Source organism: Apus apus, chromosome 2 (assembly GCF_020740795.1).
Source record: "Apus apus isolate bApuApu2 chromosome 2, bApuApu2.pri.cur, whole genome shotgun sequence".
Taxonomy (NCBI): domain Eukaryota; kingdom Metazoa; phylum Chordata; class Aves; order Apodiformes; family Apodidae; genus Apus; species Apus apus.
Window position 1 is genome coordinate 57035316 of NC_067283.1, and position 18102 is coordinate 57053417.

At 39.2% G+C, this 18102-nt stretch overlaps 1 protein-coding gene across 1 annotated transcript in view; it reads left to right on the forward strand.

Annotated features, from left to right (window-relative positions):
* The window catches only part of CNTNAP2 (contactin associated protein 2), a 1111126-nt gene that overhangs the window by 1020252 nt on the left and 72772 nt on the right, over window positions 1-18102 (forward strand). Inside the window, exons 19-20 of the mRNA XM_051611595.1 lie at window positions 7305-7550; window positions 9038-9171. Of these exons, the coding sequence (XP_051467555.1) occupies window positions 7305-7550; window positions 9038-9171 (380 nt within the window). The remainder of the gene's footprint in view (window positions 1-7304; window positions 7551-9037; window positions 9172-18102) is intronic.

The following is an 18102-nucleotide window of genomic DNA, read 5'->3' on the forward strand; positions in this document are numbered from 1 at the left end:
ACCAGTCTGTGCAGAATTACTGAAATCCTTATGCCAATGCCCAAACTGAACTACTTCATGTTTGGTTTTATATTTGCGTGAACACTTTAAGCACTTACATTAGTATCCCCATGGTCGGGTTTCCTTCCCTTCCTGCTCACTTCTCTGCCTTGTAGAGAAAAATTGGCTTTTTACTGGCCTGAGTGGGTGCAAAAAACCCAAACCTGATCTGGTGCTACTGCACATGGGTGAAGCAGCTCTGCACCCTCCCACAGACTCTTAGACTGACATTTGATCGTTTCCAAATTTTGCCCTGGTTATCCCCGTTCAATTCCCTTCATTTTGCTTGTTGCAAATATGTTTCATTGTTTTGCTGTAATAGGGAAGTGATTGTATGAGTGGTTTAAGGTAACAAACAGCTTAGTTTTCATTATTCATAATCCAAGAACCTGGAAAACCAAGGTAACATTCCCTCCCACCCCCCCAAAAAATTGCTATACACAATGTGATTGTGATCTGTTAGCCAAAAGTTACATTAGAAATTTTCCTTGGCTTGGGAATGCTACGTTCCCAGCCTGCTAAGTCTGAATGCTGCAGTCAAGTTTTTCTACCTGTAGATCAAACTTCAGGACTTGGATCTTAGCCTCAATTGAGCTAATGTATATACTCACAAAAATTCTGTAAAGCTGTTCCATTTTGCTGTTCTGTCAATACTGCCTTATTAAACATGCACAGTTGACCTTCAGTGCTTTCAAAATTGCATTTCATATAAGTTGCAAGAATTATTTTATTGGAAAAAATACTTTTTTTCCTTTTTAAAGCAAAACAAACCTTCCCCATTCTACTTACATATCTCTAAGAGATTTCAACTTGATTATAAATTGAACTTGCTAGCCCACATACCATCCATAATAAACTATAAACCGCAAGGATTTCTTATTCTGTATAAACAAAGAAAATAAATCAGGGTAATAAGGTAAAAAACACTAAGTCTTAGCTCAGAAAATATGATAAAGTTTCTATTTCTTTGTCAGCTAACTATAACAGGCCTGCTCTGATGTCATTGCTCACTGAATGCAGATGTTTTTTGAAAGATGTTAAGAGCTGCTGCTGAGGGCTGCTGCATGCCTGTGCAAAGGCAACTGAGAGATTGATGTTCTCACAGTAAACTCCTGTGTGCACTATGTCCACCTCTATGCTACTGGAGTAGTATTAGCACCTCACAAGCTGATAAGGTAGTTATCCTTACGACAGCTTTATGATGCAAGAAAATGTTTTTATTATTCTAGTGCAGAAAGTAAACAAGATAATGAGAGAAGCAAGGAACTGCTCATTTTTAGAATGGATTCCTGTGGTACAGGAAGGAAATGAAGTCATATCTGTTGGGGTTTGGGCCTAACACGACAACAAAGAAACAGCCCCATGGCTGCTCAACACAACTCCCCACACACACACACACACACTGGGGTGAGGACAAAACTCATGGGTGAAGACAAAGGACAAGGAGGGTTCTTCACCGATTTAGGTCCCAGGCAAAACAGACTCAACTTGGAGAAAAAATAATAATTTAATTTCACACTAATCGCTCGCACACAGGACACAGACAACACAAAAGATCAGTGCCTGCATATGTTACCCCACCTCTCCCTTCTTCCCAGGCCCAAATCACTTTGTTCCCAGTTTCTTCTCTCCCTCCTTCTCCCCAGCGGCACAGGGGGACAGGGGCGCTGGGGTCTACCAAAGCTGCATAATCAGAGTCCACAGGCAGCAAATCCACTGGCCATAAAATCCAAATCCACTGGCCAAGTTCATCCCTCCTGGCATCTTCAGAGAATAGTCCCACCACGTTCCTCCATGGATGCAGGGGGACAGCCTGCCATCTGGCCATGGGTTGCAGGAAAACTTCTGCTAAGAGCACCTTCTTCCTCACTGCCTCTCCAGCTCAGCTCTTCTTTTCTTAACTTCTTGCTCTGCTCAGCTCTTATCTCAGTTCTTTCATATGTTAATCACAGAAGTGCATCTATTGCCCTTCTAATGGCTCTTTGACTGGGTTTGGAGCAGAAGGAGCTTCTCAGCTTCTTACCAAACTACCAAACCAAACCAGCACAAGATCTCACCCTGCAAAGTTGTCGCTCTGAATACTGTGCAGTCATCAAGTGGCTCTTGCAAAGCAACAAGTTTTTCTCTGAAGTTACCTTGAGAGCAACCCCAAAGACTCCCTGGCAGAAAATTAGGAAATCTGATCATTTTACATTTGAAATCACATTTTTCTTTATACATTCTATTTGATGGGTGGGGTTCAATCATTATGGATATTTCCATTAGAAAGGGAGCTGGCTTTTCATCGAGGTTAAGCAGAGAATGCACAGCATAGGTTGCCATTCCCATGTTCTGAGCCTGCTGTCTTAGACTTCAGTTCTGGCTGCAGCTATTGAAAAATCTATATAATTTCATATCAGGGCAGAATGAACCGCAGCTGTGATTTTCCCAACATTTTTATGCTTTATGTAGCATGTACACTTCTGTCCAGGTATAGCAAGGTAGAATAAAAGGCACTTGCTTTACTGGGCTATTGCAAAAGAAGGGCTCAGAGCTCAGCCTGTATGCCAGACTGCTTCTGGGCACAATCTACCTGGAGACATTGACTAGAGAGGCTTGAAGGTGTAATGAATCAAGTGGTTTAACCCCATCCTCTGTGGCACTCTTCCCGTTCTACTGAAGATAGTGAGAAACTGCATGAATTTGTGATCAAGCCCCATCGTTTCACTGATGCACATTATTTGACATACCCCTGATTCTGATGTTCACTTGTTTGAGAAAGCTTTCTTTATACTGAGTACTGATACATTTGTATAGAAGAAGCAATCCTTCAGTGGATTTGTATTCTCTTAATGCTAAAAAGCAATTGCTCTATTTTGGTATTTTGCTCCATGCATAGAAAATTCATGACAAATTACTACAGTAATGGCAGCCAGAATATGAGACTTGAGGATGAATCACAAAAACCTTTAAATCCGTACTTCTTGGTCTTGCAAACTGAGTACTGTGAGCCTGAAGGTAGAATAAAAAGTGGAGTGAGCTAACCAGATAACTGATAAGCATTATCATCTTCAGAGCACTCAAAGTAAATTCTTTCCCAGATCAACAGCTGTAAGATTCTGACCCTTTACTGATGCCCTATGGCCAGGATGTGTCTCAGCAAAGTCTTAATCTTTGTGACCGCAGTCTGTAAGTAGCTGCACTTTCAGCCAGTAGCACATTTTTAGCCACAAGCCAGACAAGCAAGCTCTAGTTAAATGAGATTCAATATTCAGAACTATATGAGAAATCAAGATTATATGAGAAATCAAGGAAAGAAAATTATGCATTGGAAAAGAGACTTTGTGCAACTCTCTACATTGCCCTGACAGTCTTTGTACATGCATTGAGTGTTAGAATGCCACCTGTGACTTGTCCATGCTTAGGATTTTGAAAATGCTGTTTATTGCATCCAGAACTCCGTTCAGGAAAGGCAGCATTGAACACTGGCAAGCAGCATCACAGAGTAATACTTTTAATTTACTAAATCTGAGCAGGGCCAAGGAGACATTTAGGGCTTCAAGGTAAAAGGTGATCCAAGCCAGGTCTTGAGTTCACCTGGAAAAATGTGAGATGGCAGTTGTGACACAGGGATAGCTGCAGAAAGTGGATTCTATCTCTTACAGTGCCACTCTTGAAAAACTCCTGTGTTTAAGTTGGCTGGGTTTTCTGGGTGGTGAGTGTTTTTTTGGTAGCTCCCAGATCTGTTTCTTCTTCATCTGTTAGGAGTAACATCTTGCACTTGATTCATTACAATCCCTAGTAACAGTCCTATCACAACTGTCAGTGCAGAAGCAACCCGATTGCCATAAATCCTGATGAGTTCTGTATCTTCTGTATATACAGCTCCAGGTAGAAAAGCTTGCTTAAGCTTGCTTAAGCTATGTTCAGCCACACCTGTGGCATGCTTGCTGTGCTTTTCCAAGGTAAGGAAAAAGTAATGGAGAAGGAAGGCAAGATCTGGGTGCGACTGAATGTATCACTTCCAGAATTGTTACAACTGCCTGAGAAAACAAGAACCAATAGTGACATTTCACTGGTGTCAAAGGAGCATCAGGTTCCTACTTACATTTTCTTAGGTCTAAAACAGTGGCCCAAAAGTACCATGATATGGTGGATTTTTTGTGAGAGAAACTGGTGTGTTTGTTGCTATTTGGCTTTTTCCCCCAGTCTTTCAAAACTGATTCCAGACAGAATAAGAGCATACAAAAATAAAAGTAGCAGGGTGGGAAGGGGGAGACTGAGGAGGTGAGCAAAGAATTGTAACCTTCCAAGTAAGTTTGTCAGTTCTGGGTACATGTGTATTTTGTGTGGAAGTTTCAGATCAGCTTTTACTCCACCCCTCTTCCAACTGAAGCTGGACCATTTTGTAAAATATGTACAGTTCATACTGGGGATATGCATTGTGCTTAATAAAATAATTTCTAATGATCCGCAATTCCTGTTCTGGGTTCCTCTAGAAAGCAAGCCCAAATTGTATGTATTTGCAAATTCTGTCAACAGAAGGTGACTGGACTGCATATGTGTGTAGGAATAGGTACTGCTTTCTAAAGGAAACTCATCTGTTACCACCACCTTCATTTCCCAGAGGTTTCAGCCTCAAAAGGGCAGTTTGTAGAGGAAGCCTTCACTATGCCTTATGATTGATCTTCCAAGACTCATCTGGTCAGATAGCGTTTGAAATGTTACAAAAGAAAGCAGAGGGAGGTGCATAGAAACGTCTGCCACATTTCAGCACCAAATTTTGTGCTGCAGTTTAACCACTTTATTCAGGCAGCTTGAATGGTTTCCTGAGTGAAGGACTTTGATATTCCTTCTCTCAGAGCTCCAGGAAGATGATATATGCTTGTGACCTCCAAGCAGGTATTTTTTTAGTTGATCAGCCCTCAGCATTTCCAAGTCATCTGATAGCTGTACTCAATATAGAGGAAATTATCTTTTAGCTTTTTCTAGTATTTCCTAGTAGTTTGAACAGCCTGTTGCTGTGAATTGCTGAGCACTTTGTAGCCCTGCTGCAAGGACTTCAGCTTCATTCAATAAAGAGCATAATCACTTGCATCAACCTCTTTGCTGAGCTGGAACTTGAAGGGGTTCAATATCTTCCTGTTGAGGGCCCAATACAGTCAGACAACCACAGTGAACCTTTCTCTTATCCGTTTTCTTAAAAGAGGTGGTGTGCATGTGAGGAGAATTTCAAGGCTCATTACAATAGCTTGTGCACCTGTAATAAGGAAGCTATACTGAAAATTGCTTTCTCAGCATGAATCAACTTACAGGTACAAAGCATTCTGTGCTCTGTCATGAAACCCATTTTGAAAAAAAAAAAAAAAAGTCTTACTCCTTCAGAGAGCACCATGTACTTAAAGCTTTCTTTGTAGCAATGATCATCTAAAGTAGTAATTCATAACCTTTACAGCTCTGGAAAAATGCATCACATGCATTCCAGTTCAGCCCTTGGGCAGTGCTGAGGTTGGGACTGAAGGCCCCATTATTCCCAGGTGTGAGGCCCTGGGCAAGCATAGCAGCAGGCAGTCCAAAGATAACTCCTAAAATAAAAGGCGTGTCAATACTTTGAGCTACAGTATATACTGCTTTTGATTTGTAATTGCTAATGCTTCTTTTCAACACTGTGGTAAATGGCAGAAGGCATAGCAATTTGGGAAAACATCTCCAGGATAGGTAGGTCCTTTGCTTTTAATCCAGGAGTGCTTGAGTTGAGACTACTGTAAAATGTGGTTGTTGAATTGAATTGCCTGTCCCATAACTGTTTCAGGGTGATTTAAATCCTATAAAATGACAGTTATAAATCTATCAGTATGGTCAAATTATTTATAGCATCTCTGGACCACAACTTTATTCCCTGTTTTATATGGCCACACAGTGATAGTGACTATGATATTTTGAGTTTTGGAGAATTTTTATATTGTAACAGGAAAACACAGAGCTTTTCCAGCACTAGATTTAGCAACATTCTGGAGAGGAGCATCAGTAAAGTCTAATATAATTTTACCTGTCTTCTTGTCTTTTGGCCCAGGTGCAGGACATTGCACTTGGCCTCATTGAACCTCATGAAGTTCACCTGGGCCCACTTCTCTAGCTTGTCCAGGTCCCTCTGGTTGGAGTCTTGTCCCTCTGGCATATCAACTGCAACACCTAGCTTGGTGTCATCAGCAAACTTGCTGAGGGTGCTCTCAATTAAGTTCCCATGTATTTTAAAAATGTCCTTTTAAGATGTTGTCCCAAACAGCAATGGCTATCCAAGACCACAACGTCACTAAATAAATGACTGCCAAAGGAAGCCAGTCTAGCAATCCCCAATAGATTCGGTAGGTTATACACTACCAATGGTAGGCAACTGTGCTGTGAGTCCCCTAGGAAGTTGTCAAAGTCAGCCTTTGCTGAAAGAATGTCAGCCTTGAACTATGGTTTTAATGTTAAGGAATGGGCAGGACTGCATCACTATGAGAAGTAATAGCAATGCTTTTCCAGTTGAATGTATTAATTCTACCCAAAGTCGTTTTATTTTCTGTCAGGAGAGTTGAAACATGACGTTTTGTCTCAAATCAGTTTGAAAACTTGGTCTGGGTAGTGTCTCCTGGGAGCTACAGTTCAGGTATCTCTTTTCTCCTTCCCCACTGATTTAAGCTCCATAGTTAATTTTATCTCCTGTAAGAGCATCCTAGATAAGCAGTTCTCATGAAGGATTGTGCTAGCAGTGGATAACTTTCTAGCATTGTTACGGATCCTATTTCAAACCTTTCAGGTGCTGGAATTGCCATCATGCCTTTGTGAGGTCCTTCCAAATCCACTCAAATTTGCTGCTCAAAATTGCTTGTCTCCCTTTTCCTTGACAGTGTTTGCTTACTGTGTGCTTTAAATCTATCTTTGTTGTATATCCTTTGGAGAATTGTCTACTGCAAGACTTCAATGAGAATAAATCTAAAGGGTTGTTCTTCCAGTCTGTGGTACTGATATGAGATACATGCATAGATCTCTTGCTTGACCCAGAGGAAATATTTGCTCTGTGAATCGAGGTACCCACCAATAAAATGGAGACTGTCCATTTCATTCTCATTGGAAAATAGTGAGTCTCTTGACCTAAATATTGGCAACAATAATTAAATGTTGCAGTACAAACATGCACAGATTAGTACTGACCAAGTCAATAGTAATACGTTTCATCCAGAAGGTGTCAGCAGATTTAATTTCTCCTTTTTTTTTCCCCCGCCCCCCCTCTTATGTTCAAGATGTTGGAGCATTTTTTGAAGAGGGAATGTGGCTTCGTTACAACTTCCACTCCCCAGGGACTAGCATGAAAGATTTAGTTAGCCGAACGCTTTTGAGTTCAACAGATCCTGAGATCACAGCACCTGACCTCAACTTGAATAAAGAAGAGCTCAGCTTCAGCTTCAGTACCACCAAGTCCCCTTGCGTCTTATTGTACATCAGCTCCTACACCCAGGACTTCATGGCTGTGCTTGTCAAGCCGTCTGGTAAGCAACTGCTCTGGGCTTTCTCCACCGAAGACACGATAATAACATCAGGTTAATGTTCAGCTGAAGCTCTGGACTAATGAGAAAATCTCTTCACCCTTGTCATGTAAGAGGAAAGTACACGGGACCTGAACATGTATTGTGCTATACTAGGTTTTGAACTGGTGTAACTGTTCAATTTAATGGGGTTTCATTAGGTGACCCTCCCTCTTAAAATAAAATGGGGGGAAAACCAAAACAAAATCCCTGATGTAACAGTCAGATCCATGCCGTGAACTAGCATTATGGAAGGGACAAGTAGGCACCCACATGTAGGCATCTCAGTTGCTGAACTCAAGACAATACTGTCAGTAGTCAGTGGAAAGTGTAATGTACTGTTCTGTAAATCTGGACACCCCTTCATGTTGTAAAATATGATACAGCTTAGTATATAAAATAATAAACACTTTGGTGGTGGCTGAAGGTTAGATATGGACCATTTGCTGTTACATTATTAAAACTGTATATAAATGGAATATTCTTTTGTTCAAAATAGTGCCTTAGTGCCCCATGAAAACCATAATTAGGAAGACGTTACTACCATTCTCTTTTATGGGATAAATTAATATGAGTATTCCACATGCCACTCACTTCTTTCCCTTCTTGGGAAAGAAAGAAGGTGTGTGAGAGAAATCCCACTTCAGACATCTAAACTATACTTATAAAGGTCTAGGTCTGCTCTTTTAGACCAGAATGTTTCTGATTTTGATCAATAATGGGGTCCTTTTTCAAACATCCTTCCTTTTAAACAAATATTAAAATTTTATAAGAAGAGAGGACACTTCACCTTTGTTTCGTAAAGAAAAATCTGTCTGGCAGTATGTCATGAATATCAGTTAACCACTTTTGACTATACTTTTCTAACAATATAACCATAGCTTTTCATTTCACCATGTATTTATAAATTTCCATGGAAGTCCAGACAGTCACCAGTAAACAACAATTAAATACGAAGAGAAGAACAAGTGTAGATTATGTGTCAGTGTTAATTTGTTTTAATTTTGCCTTTATTTGATGCATATCAATAGTTTATTCTTAAGGAAACATCATGCTTTGTGTAACTTGAAAGAGTTTTAATGCAGCAAGCGTAATAATCTCAACAATAAAGTGCCACTTGATGTGCTCAGTTTTGTACCAATTATCCATGTTGTTCAAGACATAACTCTGATTTTTTGGTTTGCAATCTCCAGTGTTTACAAACAATTTGGTTTTGAGATGCTGGTCATTGTCACACTTCTGGGTTACAGACTAGAAGCAGTTTTCAGCCCAGTAGCTTTATAATCTCAAACACTAGCTTTTCTCCTTCTGCAGAGACCAGCTCTTGAGACCAGTTTGAGTGCAAAAATGTGAAATATGTGAAATGTAAAAAATGTGAAAATAAAGAGGGGCAAATAGCAAGTGATAAAGACCAATATACCTGAAGGTGCTTTTCATATTTCTTTCACTAGGGAATCTGCAAATTCGGTACAACCTAGGAGGCACCAAAGAGCCATATAACATTGATGTTGACCACAGAAACATGGCTAATGGACAGCCCCATGCTGTGAACATCACACGGAATGGACGGGACATAGTGCTGCAGGTAAGTTGTAGGTTGGTTGGTTCCCTACTTATGGCTTGTAGCATTTTGTATCTTGATGGTCTCCATCTTTCTAAAGACATCAGTGCAATTTAGGAAATAGGAAGCACAGCAGATGGGTTTTTGCTTGCAGATCACACTCCTAAGAGTTAACAAAAGTTGCTTTCTCCCTCTATTGCATCAAGTCATGTTGTTCTGAATCCTCATTCTAGTGTGATGACAGCTGGGCTAATACAGGTGTCACTGTAGGAGTTTGAGGGCATCCGAGACATCTGGGCTGATAGATAATAGGGGACTTAGGATAAACCTGCACCATTCTGCAGCAGCAGCAGCTGGAAGCCAGGAGAGATACACTATAGCATCTTAAATGGCAGTAGAGTCTGATGCAGAGACAGCTAAATACCATGCTGTAAGTCCTGAGTCTGCAAATAAGGATGTCTTTAAACTTAAATTTACCATGCAGGCCAGTGAAATCAGAAAAGCTGCTCTGCAAAGATGAGTGGATGCTTAATTATTTGTGTGACAGGAGTCTGAGACAGAGAGTATTATTAAACACATAGCTCTGGTTTATTTAGGTTTTGGTATAGCACAGGCAGGAACTTGTCTCTGTATCTCAGTGTACAAACCTTTGAGATAGTATAATACTATTTGAATAACTGAGTACAGCACTGAAAAAAGTAATCAATGTTTCCAGGCAGCTTTCTCTCTGTGGTGATTACAGCACTCGGTTTTTATTCTCTGGTTGTCACATCTACAAACACAGAGACTGCAGCAGACTATGAGAACAGTTTTGTTGGCAGGAGAGTCAGATGGATGGAATAGATTAATCTGGATTTGATAGTTCATAAGAAGCAAACCAAAACCGATAACAAATTAAATATAAAAAGGGTAAGTATCCTTGGGGACTAAGCCAAAAGGTGAAAGATGGTAGCTGTCACAGTATTATCTAGCTAAAGATTAAAACAGATCCCTGACAGCTATTGTTTCAAGGCATCAAAAAGAAAACTTCTCAGTGCATTACAATATCATTTGACTGAGGCTTTCAGTACTCAGCCTAACAACAGATGCATTGAAGTAGAATTGCCATCAAATCATTTGCAAAATGCCAGATAATCTAAAAAAATGTATAGATGATACATCCAAAAATTTTTCAGGCTTTTGAAGGTCGGTCAAGGTGTATATTATTGTGTGCATCTTTCTTGCATGCTGTTGCATTGGGATTTATTTCTCTGACTGCTGCTACGTGGAAGCTACAGAAGACCTACAGTTAGCTTCTTCTGTTAAATCATTCTGGTTTGGGGAGGTATGGCATGTTTCCTATGGAGTCATAGCTGGCTGATTTAAGCAGCTGTAAAACTAAATAGTGATTTTCTGAAGGGATCAGAGGTCAGGGTTATGTCAGGGTTTGGACCGTTGCTCTATCACTTGACCCCACCAGGGAGGGGCAGTCAAGTAGAGGAGGCCTGTGGGTTGAAACGAAAACAGATTTAATAGAATGATGAACTAACATTAACCCCAGTGCTAATACAAGGCACAAAATTATACTCAGCTCCAGATAGCATTCATGAGCGGTGTGCTTCTAGCGCTGCAGGCTGAGTGCCCACACCACTGCACGACAGCTCCAGCAGTTACAGAAACTGAAGGAGCAGGCCTCAAGCACGAGGTGGTTGCGACCCTCTTGGGAAGGCAGAAAAACATCCCCACAAACATCCTGATTTATGGTGAGGGTGATGTTTATGGTATGGAGTACTTGGGTTGGTCAGCTTGGGTCAGCTGCCAGAGGGTTCACCCCGCCCAGCCCACTGCACCTACATGGTTCAAATCTACCCTCAACCTTGGTCACTACAGACACCTGCATACCAGAGCATCTTTTATTCTTACATAATTTGCCCAGTTGGAGAATATGCACACAGTTAAGTATCCCAGCCTTACACTGAACTCACATTTCGGCCCAACAGGTTTTTTTTTCCCAGTGTTTTATACAACCACTACTTATCTATGGCTTTGAAGAGCCAGAACCATTTTGATTAATTAATGTTGCTCTGCTAATTTTCTTAATCTAGCCAGTGTGCTTAAAACACAGATACATTAGGGGCTTATTAACTGAGACAATCTGTCTGATGCACATGCAAGGGAAAGGAGGGACCCATACAAAGAAAGTCCAGAAATCCTACCCCTACTATAACCTGAAACAGAAGATTTCTATCAAATTTTGTTTATTCTCCATAAGAAAGTTGATTTTATTGCTTAACTGGTTACGTTCTGTAAATGAGAGAACTGATACGAACAGAAATGGATCCATTAAGTACATTGTTCACTTGGAAATTAATCCTGTTTTCAAATATAAATTCTTCACGGTGTCTGAAAATACAGAAGATATAAATACAATTTTTCTCAGTATACAGAGGACAAATCATAAAGTATGAGTTTTCTCTTGCAGATCTGAGCAAAGAACATTTGAGTAGACTTTTATTTCCTGCTAAATCTTTCTGCAACTTGATGAGCAGCTGGTTTGCTTGCTTTTAAAGAAGACAGCTTGCTTGCCAGGTGCTGTTGCTCACACTTCCACATCTCTACATGGCATAAAAGTGTCACAAGACGGATTTATTTCTCATCAAAGCTTCAATTCAAAAGCACTCAGTATTTTTGAGATCTTAACAGCAAGTTCATACTTAGAATACCTGTCTTTCTAACTTACTGTAATAACACTGTAGTACCAGAGAGATTTAAAAAATCTGCAGCAAAGCAATAAATTGCTACCATATGAATTATGTGAACTGGAGTTCTATCATGGTTCTCAGGAGTTTCACTTATATATAAATACAGTAATAGGCTCATTATTAAACCCTGTGAGACCTCGCCCAATGCTAGCAGGCAGGAGACCACTGATTACTTACATAAAATCAGAGCTTCTATCCAATCAATCATAATTTGGGGTAAGCTTTGAAATAAACATATCCACAATATTGTATATCCAAGGGAACAAACAAGCACAAGAACAAATATTTAGTGTGAATCATTTTCATTAGAATCAGAATCTTCGGAGGTCCCTTCCAACCCCTGATAAGCTGCAAAATATCTGTGAAATATATCCCTATTCCTAATATATCAAGGCTACAGGTAGTAGCTAAGACTGTAAAAAGGTTTTTATAGTTTGGTTTTCTACATTAACTGACGGCAGACAAATCAGTAATTGGTTCTACATTAAATAACAAGCTCCCATTTGCAGTGCCAATGGTTTCTCAAGGATAAGATTAAGGATATAGAGTTGATTTAGGTGTCAGGAAAACCAATGACACAGATTCAGGGACCAGGATGTGTTTATTTTCTATTTCCATGAGGTGGGCAAAATTAACATTTGCTAATAAGAATTCCTATCTCTGGCCTCTAGTAAAATATGAGATACTAGTAACCATGGCACACCTTCAAGGCTGCATTAGTTCACCCATGGAGAGAAAAAGCCCAGACTGACAGATGAGAAATGCATTATCCCAACAAATGACATTTTAAGAGCTGAGCTTTAGGTCATGGAGAGCAAATTTTACTTGGTTTGACTTCCTTAAAAGGTTTCATGCTTCAGCAGGGCATTTTCCATATAATAAAAAACAGATCACTCTTTGCCAGTGTTCATGGGCGATTAACGCTATTCACTCATCAGTAAAATCTTCTTTAAAGAAATCCAAGGACAAAAAGTCCTTAGCAGAGGTTCTGATCCAAAGGCCACTGAAGTTAGTTACCTTCCAGCAGGCCAGATAACTGCAGCTTAAAGAATTGCAACAAGTTGCATCCTTAGTTTGTACTAAAGATTCATACCTCCTGCTTCTTGTGTCCCTTGAGTAAAGTAAGGGTGGAATCTGGATCAGAGGCAGGTTTGTTCTGTTGCACAAAGCTGTATCAGCATTTTACAAAGAAAAAGATCATCTGATCTGCTTTAATTTTCAGTGCAATAAAGGTGATGGCCAACAGATGTGGCCTGAGCCTCTCACCTTCTGTACTAAGATAAATCTTGTACATTCTCAACAGATCTCTGGTTATTCGTGCCTGCTTTAAAGCCATTTCTAGAAATAGGTGGTGAGCCACAGCTTCTAATGCCTTCTTTGTTCCTGAAATGGATTAGACTGCAACTGCTTCAGGATTCCAGTGTCCCAAACCCATTCATATGCTTTCAGAACAGCTGTCAGCAGCCACTGCACATCTGCCTAGAAGTCAGTATGGAAGGATAACTGATGGTTCTCTCTTTCAGACTTCTGTTTCTTTTGGTGTTACACAACAATATATTATCAATGTTAATTGCTGACTCCATTCAAAATTGTCGTTAATTATGAGGCTTTGTGGAAATCTTGACCTGAACTCTGCTGTTCATAAGATTGAGAATAATCCAGAACATTTATTTGTACAGATCTCCAGCCTCACCAGAGCAGTAGAAATGCCCATCTTGTGTGAAAAATAATCAATCGAACATGATTTTTGCAAGTCCATTGTTTTATTTCCATTTTGAACTCTGCACTACTTCAAAAGAGATGACACTTGCAAACTCCTGGATGCTTAAAAAGCTTAAATCATATCAAGCTGATTCAAAACTATTCTGAAGCAAAAAATAAAATGGTAAACATAATAGCAATAAAATAAAACAGGTGAAGTGGAGCAAAGCAGTCTTCATATAATCTCAAGCTTAAATCAAAGATTTGTATAGATTTATTTTTGGTGTCATTAAAGGGAGTGGGAACTTTCTCAGACTTCAGTGAGTCTCTAATTTCAATACCTCTCATTATTGTTGGTGTACAATGATACCTAACATTTTGTATATTTTGAAGCATCGACAGACTATGGCCACTCTCTTTGAGCTCCTGCTTAACAGAGGCAACAAAATTTCACCAGATTATTTTCTGCAGCTAACCTAAAAATTAATGATAGCAGTATAAGACATTTTCTAGAAACACATTTTATGTAGCTTTAAAGACTTTAGATGACAGAAAATTTACTATATCCTTTGGCCATGTCTTCCAACAGTTGAGCACTATTCCTATAAAGAATTTGCACCTAATTTACAATTTGAATTCTGCAGACTTAAGCATTTAACTTTGGGGTCTTTGTGTCTATGCTTTATAGATGAAATAATTGTTTGGTGTCAGGTGTCATTCCATTTCACACTTTCTTGGACATGCTTACTAAAACATCTTTTCATCTCTTCTGTAAAAAGCTAAATAAATATAACATTTTAGTTTACCATCAGAAGTCTATAATTTTTGAGCCATAAAACAATTTTATAACTCTTTTCTGAAAACTCTCCCACTGAGTCACATTTTGAAAACCATTACTCTAGGACTAGACATGGTAATTATAGTTATGGCACCAAAATTATGTAGAAATGCCATCTTTATTTATTTATTTTCTTCATTTTCTGAGCAAACATGCTGCCACAGCATCCTTTGGACAGGGATGTATATTACCTAGACTCCTGATTAGTTTGAAGACTGGTTTAACTATCATTTCACTGGCTGACAGGGAATGGGAAAGTACTAGTCTTGTTTTGAAAGAAAACAGCCAGACCGTATTTACAAGTTCCACAGCAGCTGGCATGAATATAAAATGTTTTAAATATCCAGGACTTAACCACGGGTAATATCAATGTTAATATCAATGCAACTGTAACCCTCTGCTGTTTGTTTGGTTTTTTTCCAATAACCAGGCAAAATATTAAAAGCATATTTCATGAATTTCCAAGCCAGTTTTGCTTTAAAAAAAAAAAATAAATAAAATTGTTCTCTTAATAGTAAAGTCCTTCCTGCTGAAATGAATTATTTAAAATCTCTGGAGATATATCATTTCCACTATGTATTGCCATTCTGCAATGGCAATGTGTTACTCAGAATGCTAGTGCAATGGAAAGGCAAACTCAGACCATTTTCTAGAGCAGAACTATATATTACATCTGCATATTTAATTTGTTAGCACTCATTTTACCCATAGCTGCTAAGCTCTTTTCTCAGTCAGAAGTCACAAGAAAGCGGTTTTTGGTCAGATTCAAAAATCTGGGTTTTTTTTCACAAATAGGTGACAAAGTAGCATTAAAAGGTCTTGATATGAGACCTTCTGAAAAGAAAACAAAGCTTTTACTGATATAGTATCTCTTTCCTATAACCTTAAACTACATCTGTTTTCCAAAATTTAAGAAATACAGACCCCAATCTTTGCATACTTCAAAGTCTCTCCAAGTATGAGGATGTTACAGATGTTGCAGAAGACTAGGTGTTCAATTCTCAAAAGAGTCCGTAAACAACAGCAAGAAACAGCAGAACAGAATTTAAATCGTATGCTTCAGAATCACAAATTAATTAATAATTCACTGATTAACATTTTTCTTTACCTGTTTTCACAGAATGTCTGTGAGCTCCTGACAGTTTTGTTGATTTTATCCCTCACTTAATTTACTCAACATCTTTATTTTACAGTGTGACATACAAACTTTCAGGTAAATACAGCAGCTTACATACGCAGGAAGCTCATAAATGAGCCATTTCTACTTCTCTTTTATGCATGATGGAGTTGGTTAGTGGCATCTTGCAAGACAAGTCATCACATCCCTACTGAACCCCAGCCAGCCAAAAGGCAGGCAAGATGTTCTCATAATCAGGTCCTCCTTTCACTCATCAGCAAAGGAGAGGGTGGAATATCCTTATGCGGAAGATCAAAACATGGAGTCAGTTCTTTCTCTTACTTGCAGATATATACAGTGAGGAAAACATGATCCATACAGCCCCATCTGAGTGTAGCATCTCTCCCTGAGGTTTCATGGTTGTAAAACCTGAACCTGTTGCCTGCCCTGTAGGTCTTAATGAAGGGCAGGGGCAGATGCCGAGGTACATATCTTTACAAACATTTTACCCTCTCTCTGCATCAGCTGAGATAGTTTCAAACCTTGAGGCCTTTTAGAAGAATTTTCTTCTTTACTGCCCATTCTGTACAACCACTCCATTGGAGAGCACCTCTTATACATATCCGTTACTCTTCTCACGTCTTCTCAGCAGAGCCTGAATTGTGAGAATCAGAGGAAGTTTTCAGTTGTCCCAAACTTTGGCCACATCTAGGCCACGTATCATAAGACCCAGAAGTGAAATGTTTTCCTCATCCTATATCCCCATTTCACTGGGAAAGAAAGGGAGGGCATTCAGGGAACAAGGGAGCAGGTGCAGTCTCATAGCTCCCCAGTCTGCGTATCCGAACAGAGCAAAGATCTGCAGAGCGTCAGCAGGCATATCCACCTCAGAGCATAGATTACTTACATTGGCTTTTGTTGAGACTTTTTACTTCTGTAATGGATTTCCAGAGAGGAACTTGTGTGCTTTCCTTGGCCTGTATGATTACTGGTTGGGCATCAATTTTTATTGGAATTAAAGAAACAAAGATAGATGTAAAGAACCATTAAGTATTTTCAGGGTCTAACATTAAGCCTAAAAAGCCAAAACTTAACAGAAATAGGTGCTTTCCATTATATGGCAGCACACATTAGACAAATCAATGTCCTGTGAAAGTCATCTTTAGATACCTTAGTTAGATCTCTTTCGTTTTAATAACTTGGCATTATATGACCTGCGATTGCTTCTGTTAACCTTTGTTGTAATCCATCTATTAAAGAGAGCAATAAAAAGTCAACAGATATGTGAAAGAAGCATCAGAGAATTGTTTCAGTTGAAGGCAGCCAGAGTAAATAGTGTTCTCCTTCTCAGTGCTTCTGTTACCTTTTAAGTTATGTATCTACATTGCCATTTAAATAAGATACAAATTTTTGTATTTTTTTACAGTGAGGCAAATTATGCCTGATCACAGAATCATGGAATTAGAGAATAGTTTGGGTTAGAAGGGACCTTATTTTACATAAGGGATTCAAGTTTTTAAACAGAATAAGCCCTTTCTTTCCTTTTTTTCTGCAGTATATGCTTTTTTTTATGTCTGTATTTCATGGTGATCATGTTTCTGATTTAGATTCCTGTGAAGAAGAGACTTCATCATAAAAGACTGCAGATGACATTTCTTTTAAAAAAAAACTGCAAAAGGCTGAATCAATGCATTAAATTAGCAAAACAGATTTTGAGTGTTTCCTAAAACAGTATTAACTATACCTGTATAGAAATTTCATCTGAAGAGCACAAAGCACAACGCAAAACTCAAGTTTGCTTTATGAAGTATTTGCCTCCTCCTGTGTTCCAGATAAGCAGTGAGGCTGCACATCTGTGACAGCCTAAGCCAGTAAAAAATGCTGGGTTTATGGTTCTGCCTTCTTCTCTGGATCCAGTGTTCGTTTACAGCCTCTGGCTTGTCCTTGCTCTGGGTCTGATCAGATCCACAGTAACCTGCTTCAAAGACCTGACCTGGCAGAAAAAGATCAGCAAAGCACTAGTGCCACACTAAGGAAGGAGGTGAATTGCAGTTAAATGGGCTTCGAATTTTTACACAATTACCACTAGAATCTGCTCCTTTTCTGTTGCATTAAAAAGACACCATATTTTCAAATATCACAACGTTTTTTTCCTAAGCTTCCAGTAGGGAAATACTCATCTTTTGTTTTGCTATTAAGAGGTCATATTTTAGTCATCCCTGAAAGAAAAATAATAATCTCCTGTTTGATTTTCGTAGACACCTTCCTGCTTTCTCCTTAATTACTACCGTGCTTGGGAGGAGCTCCATCTAAACGCCTACACCCCACCTCTTTATTTTCTTGAGCTCTCATCCCCAGGCTAGTCTGTATTTGCAGGCATTTTTGAGCAGGTACCTTCTTTTTGTTAGGCAGTATTATAGCACTTAGCACAAAAAGCTCTTGTCCAGGACTAAAAAGGTTTTTAATACAAGCAATATATCATTATAACAATGTGGGAGACAAATATTACATTGGTCATGATGATGATACATCCCCATCTTTATTCTGCTATTGCTGAA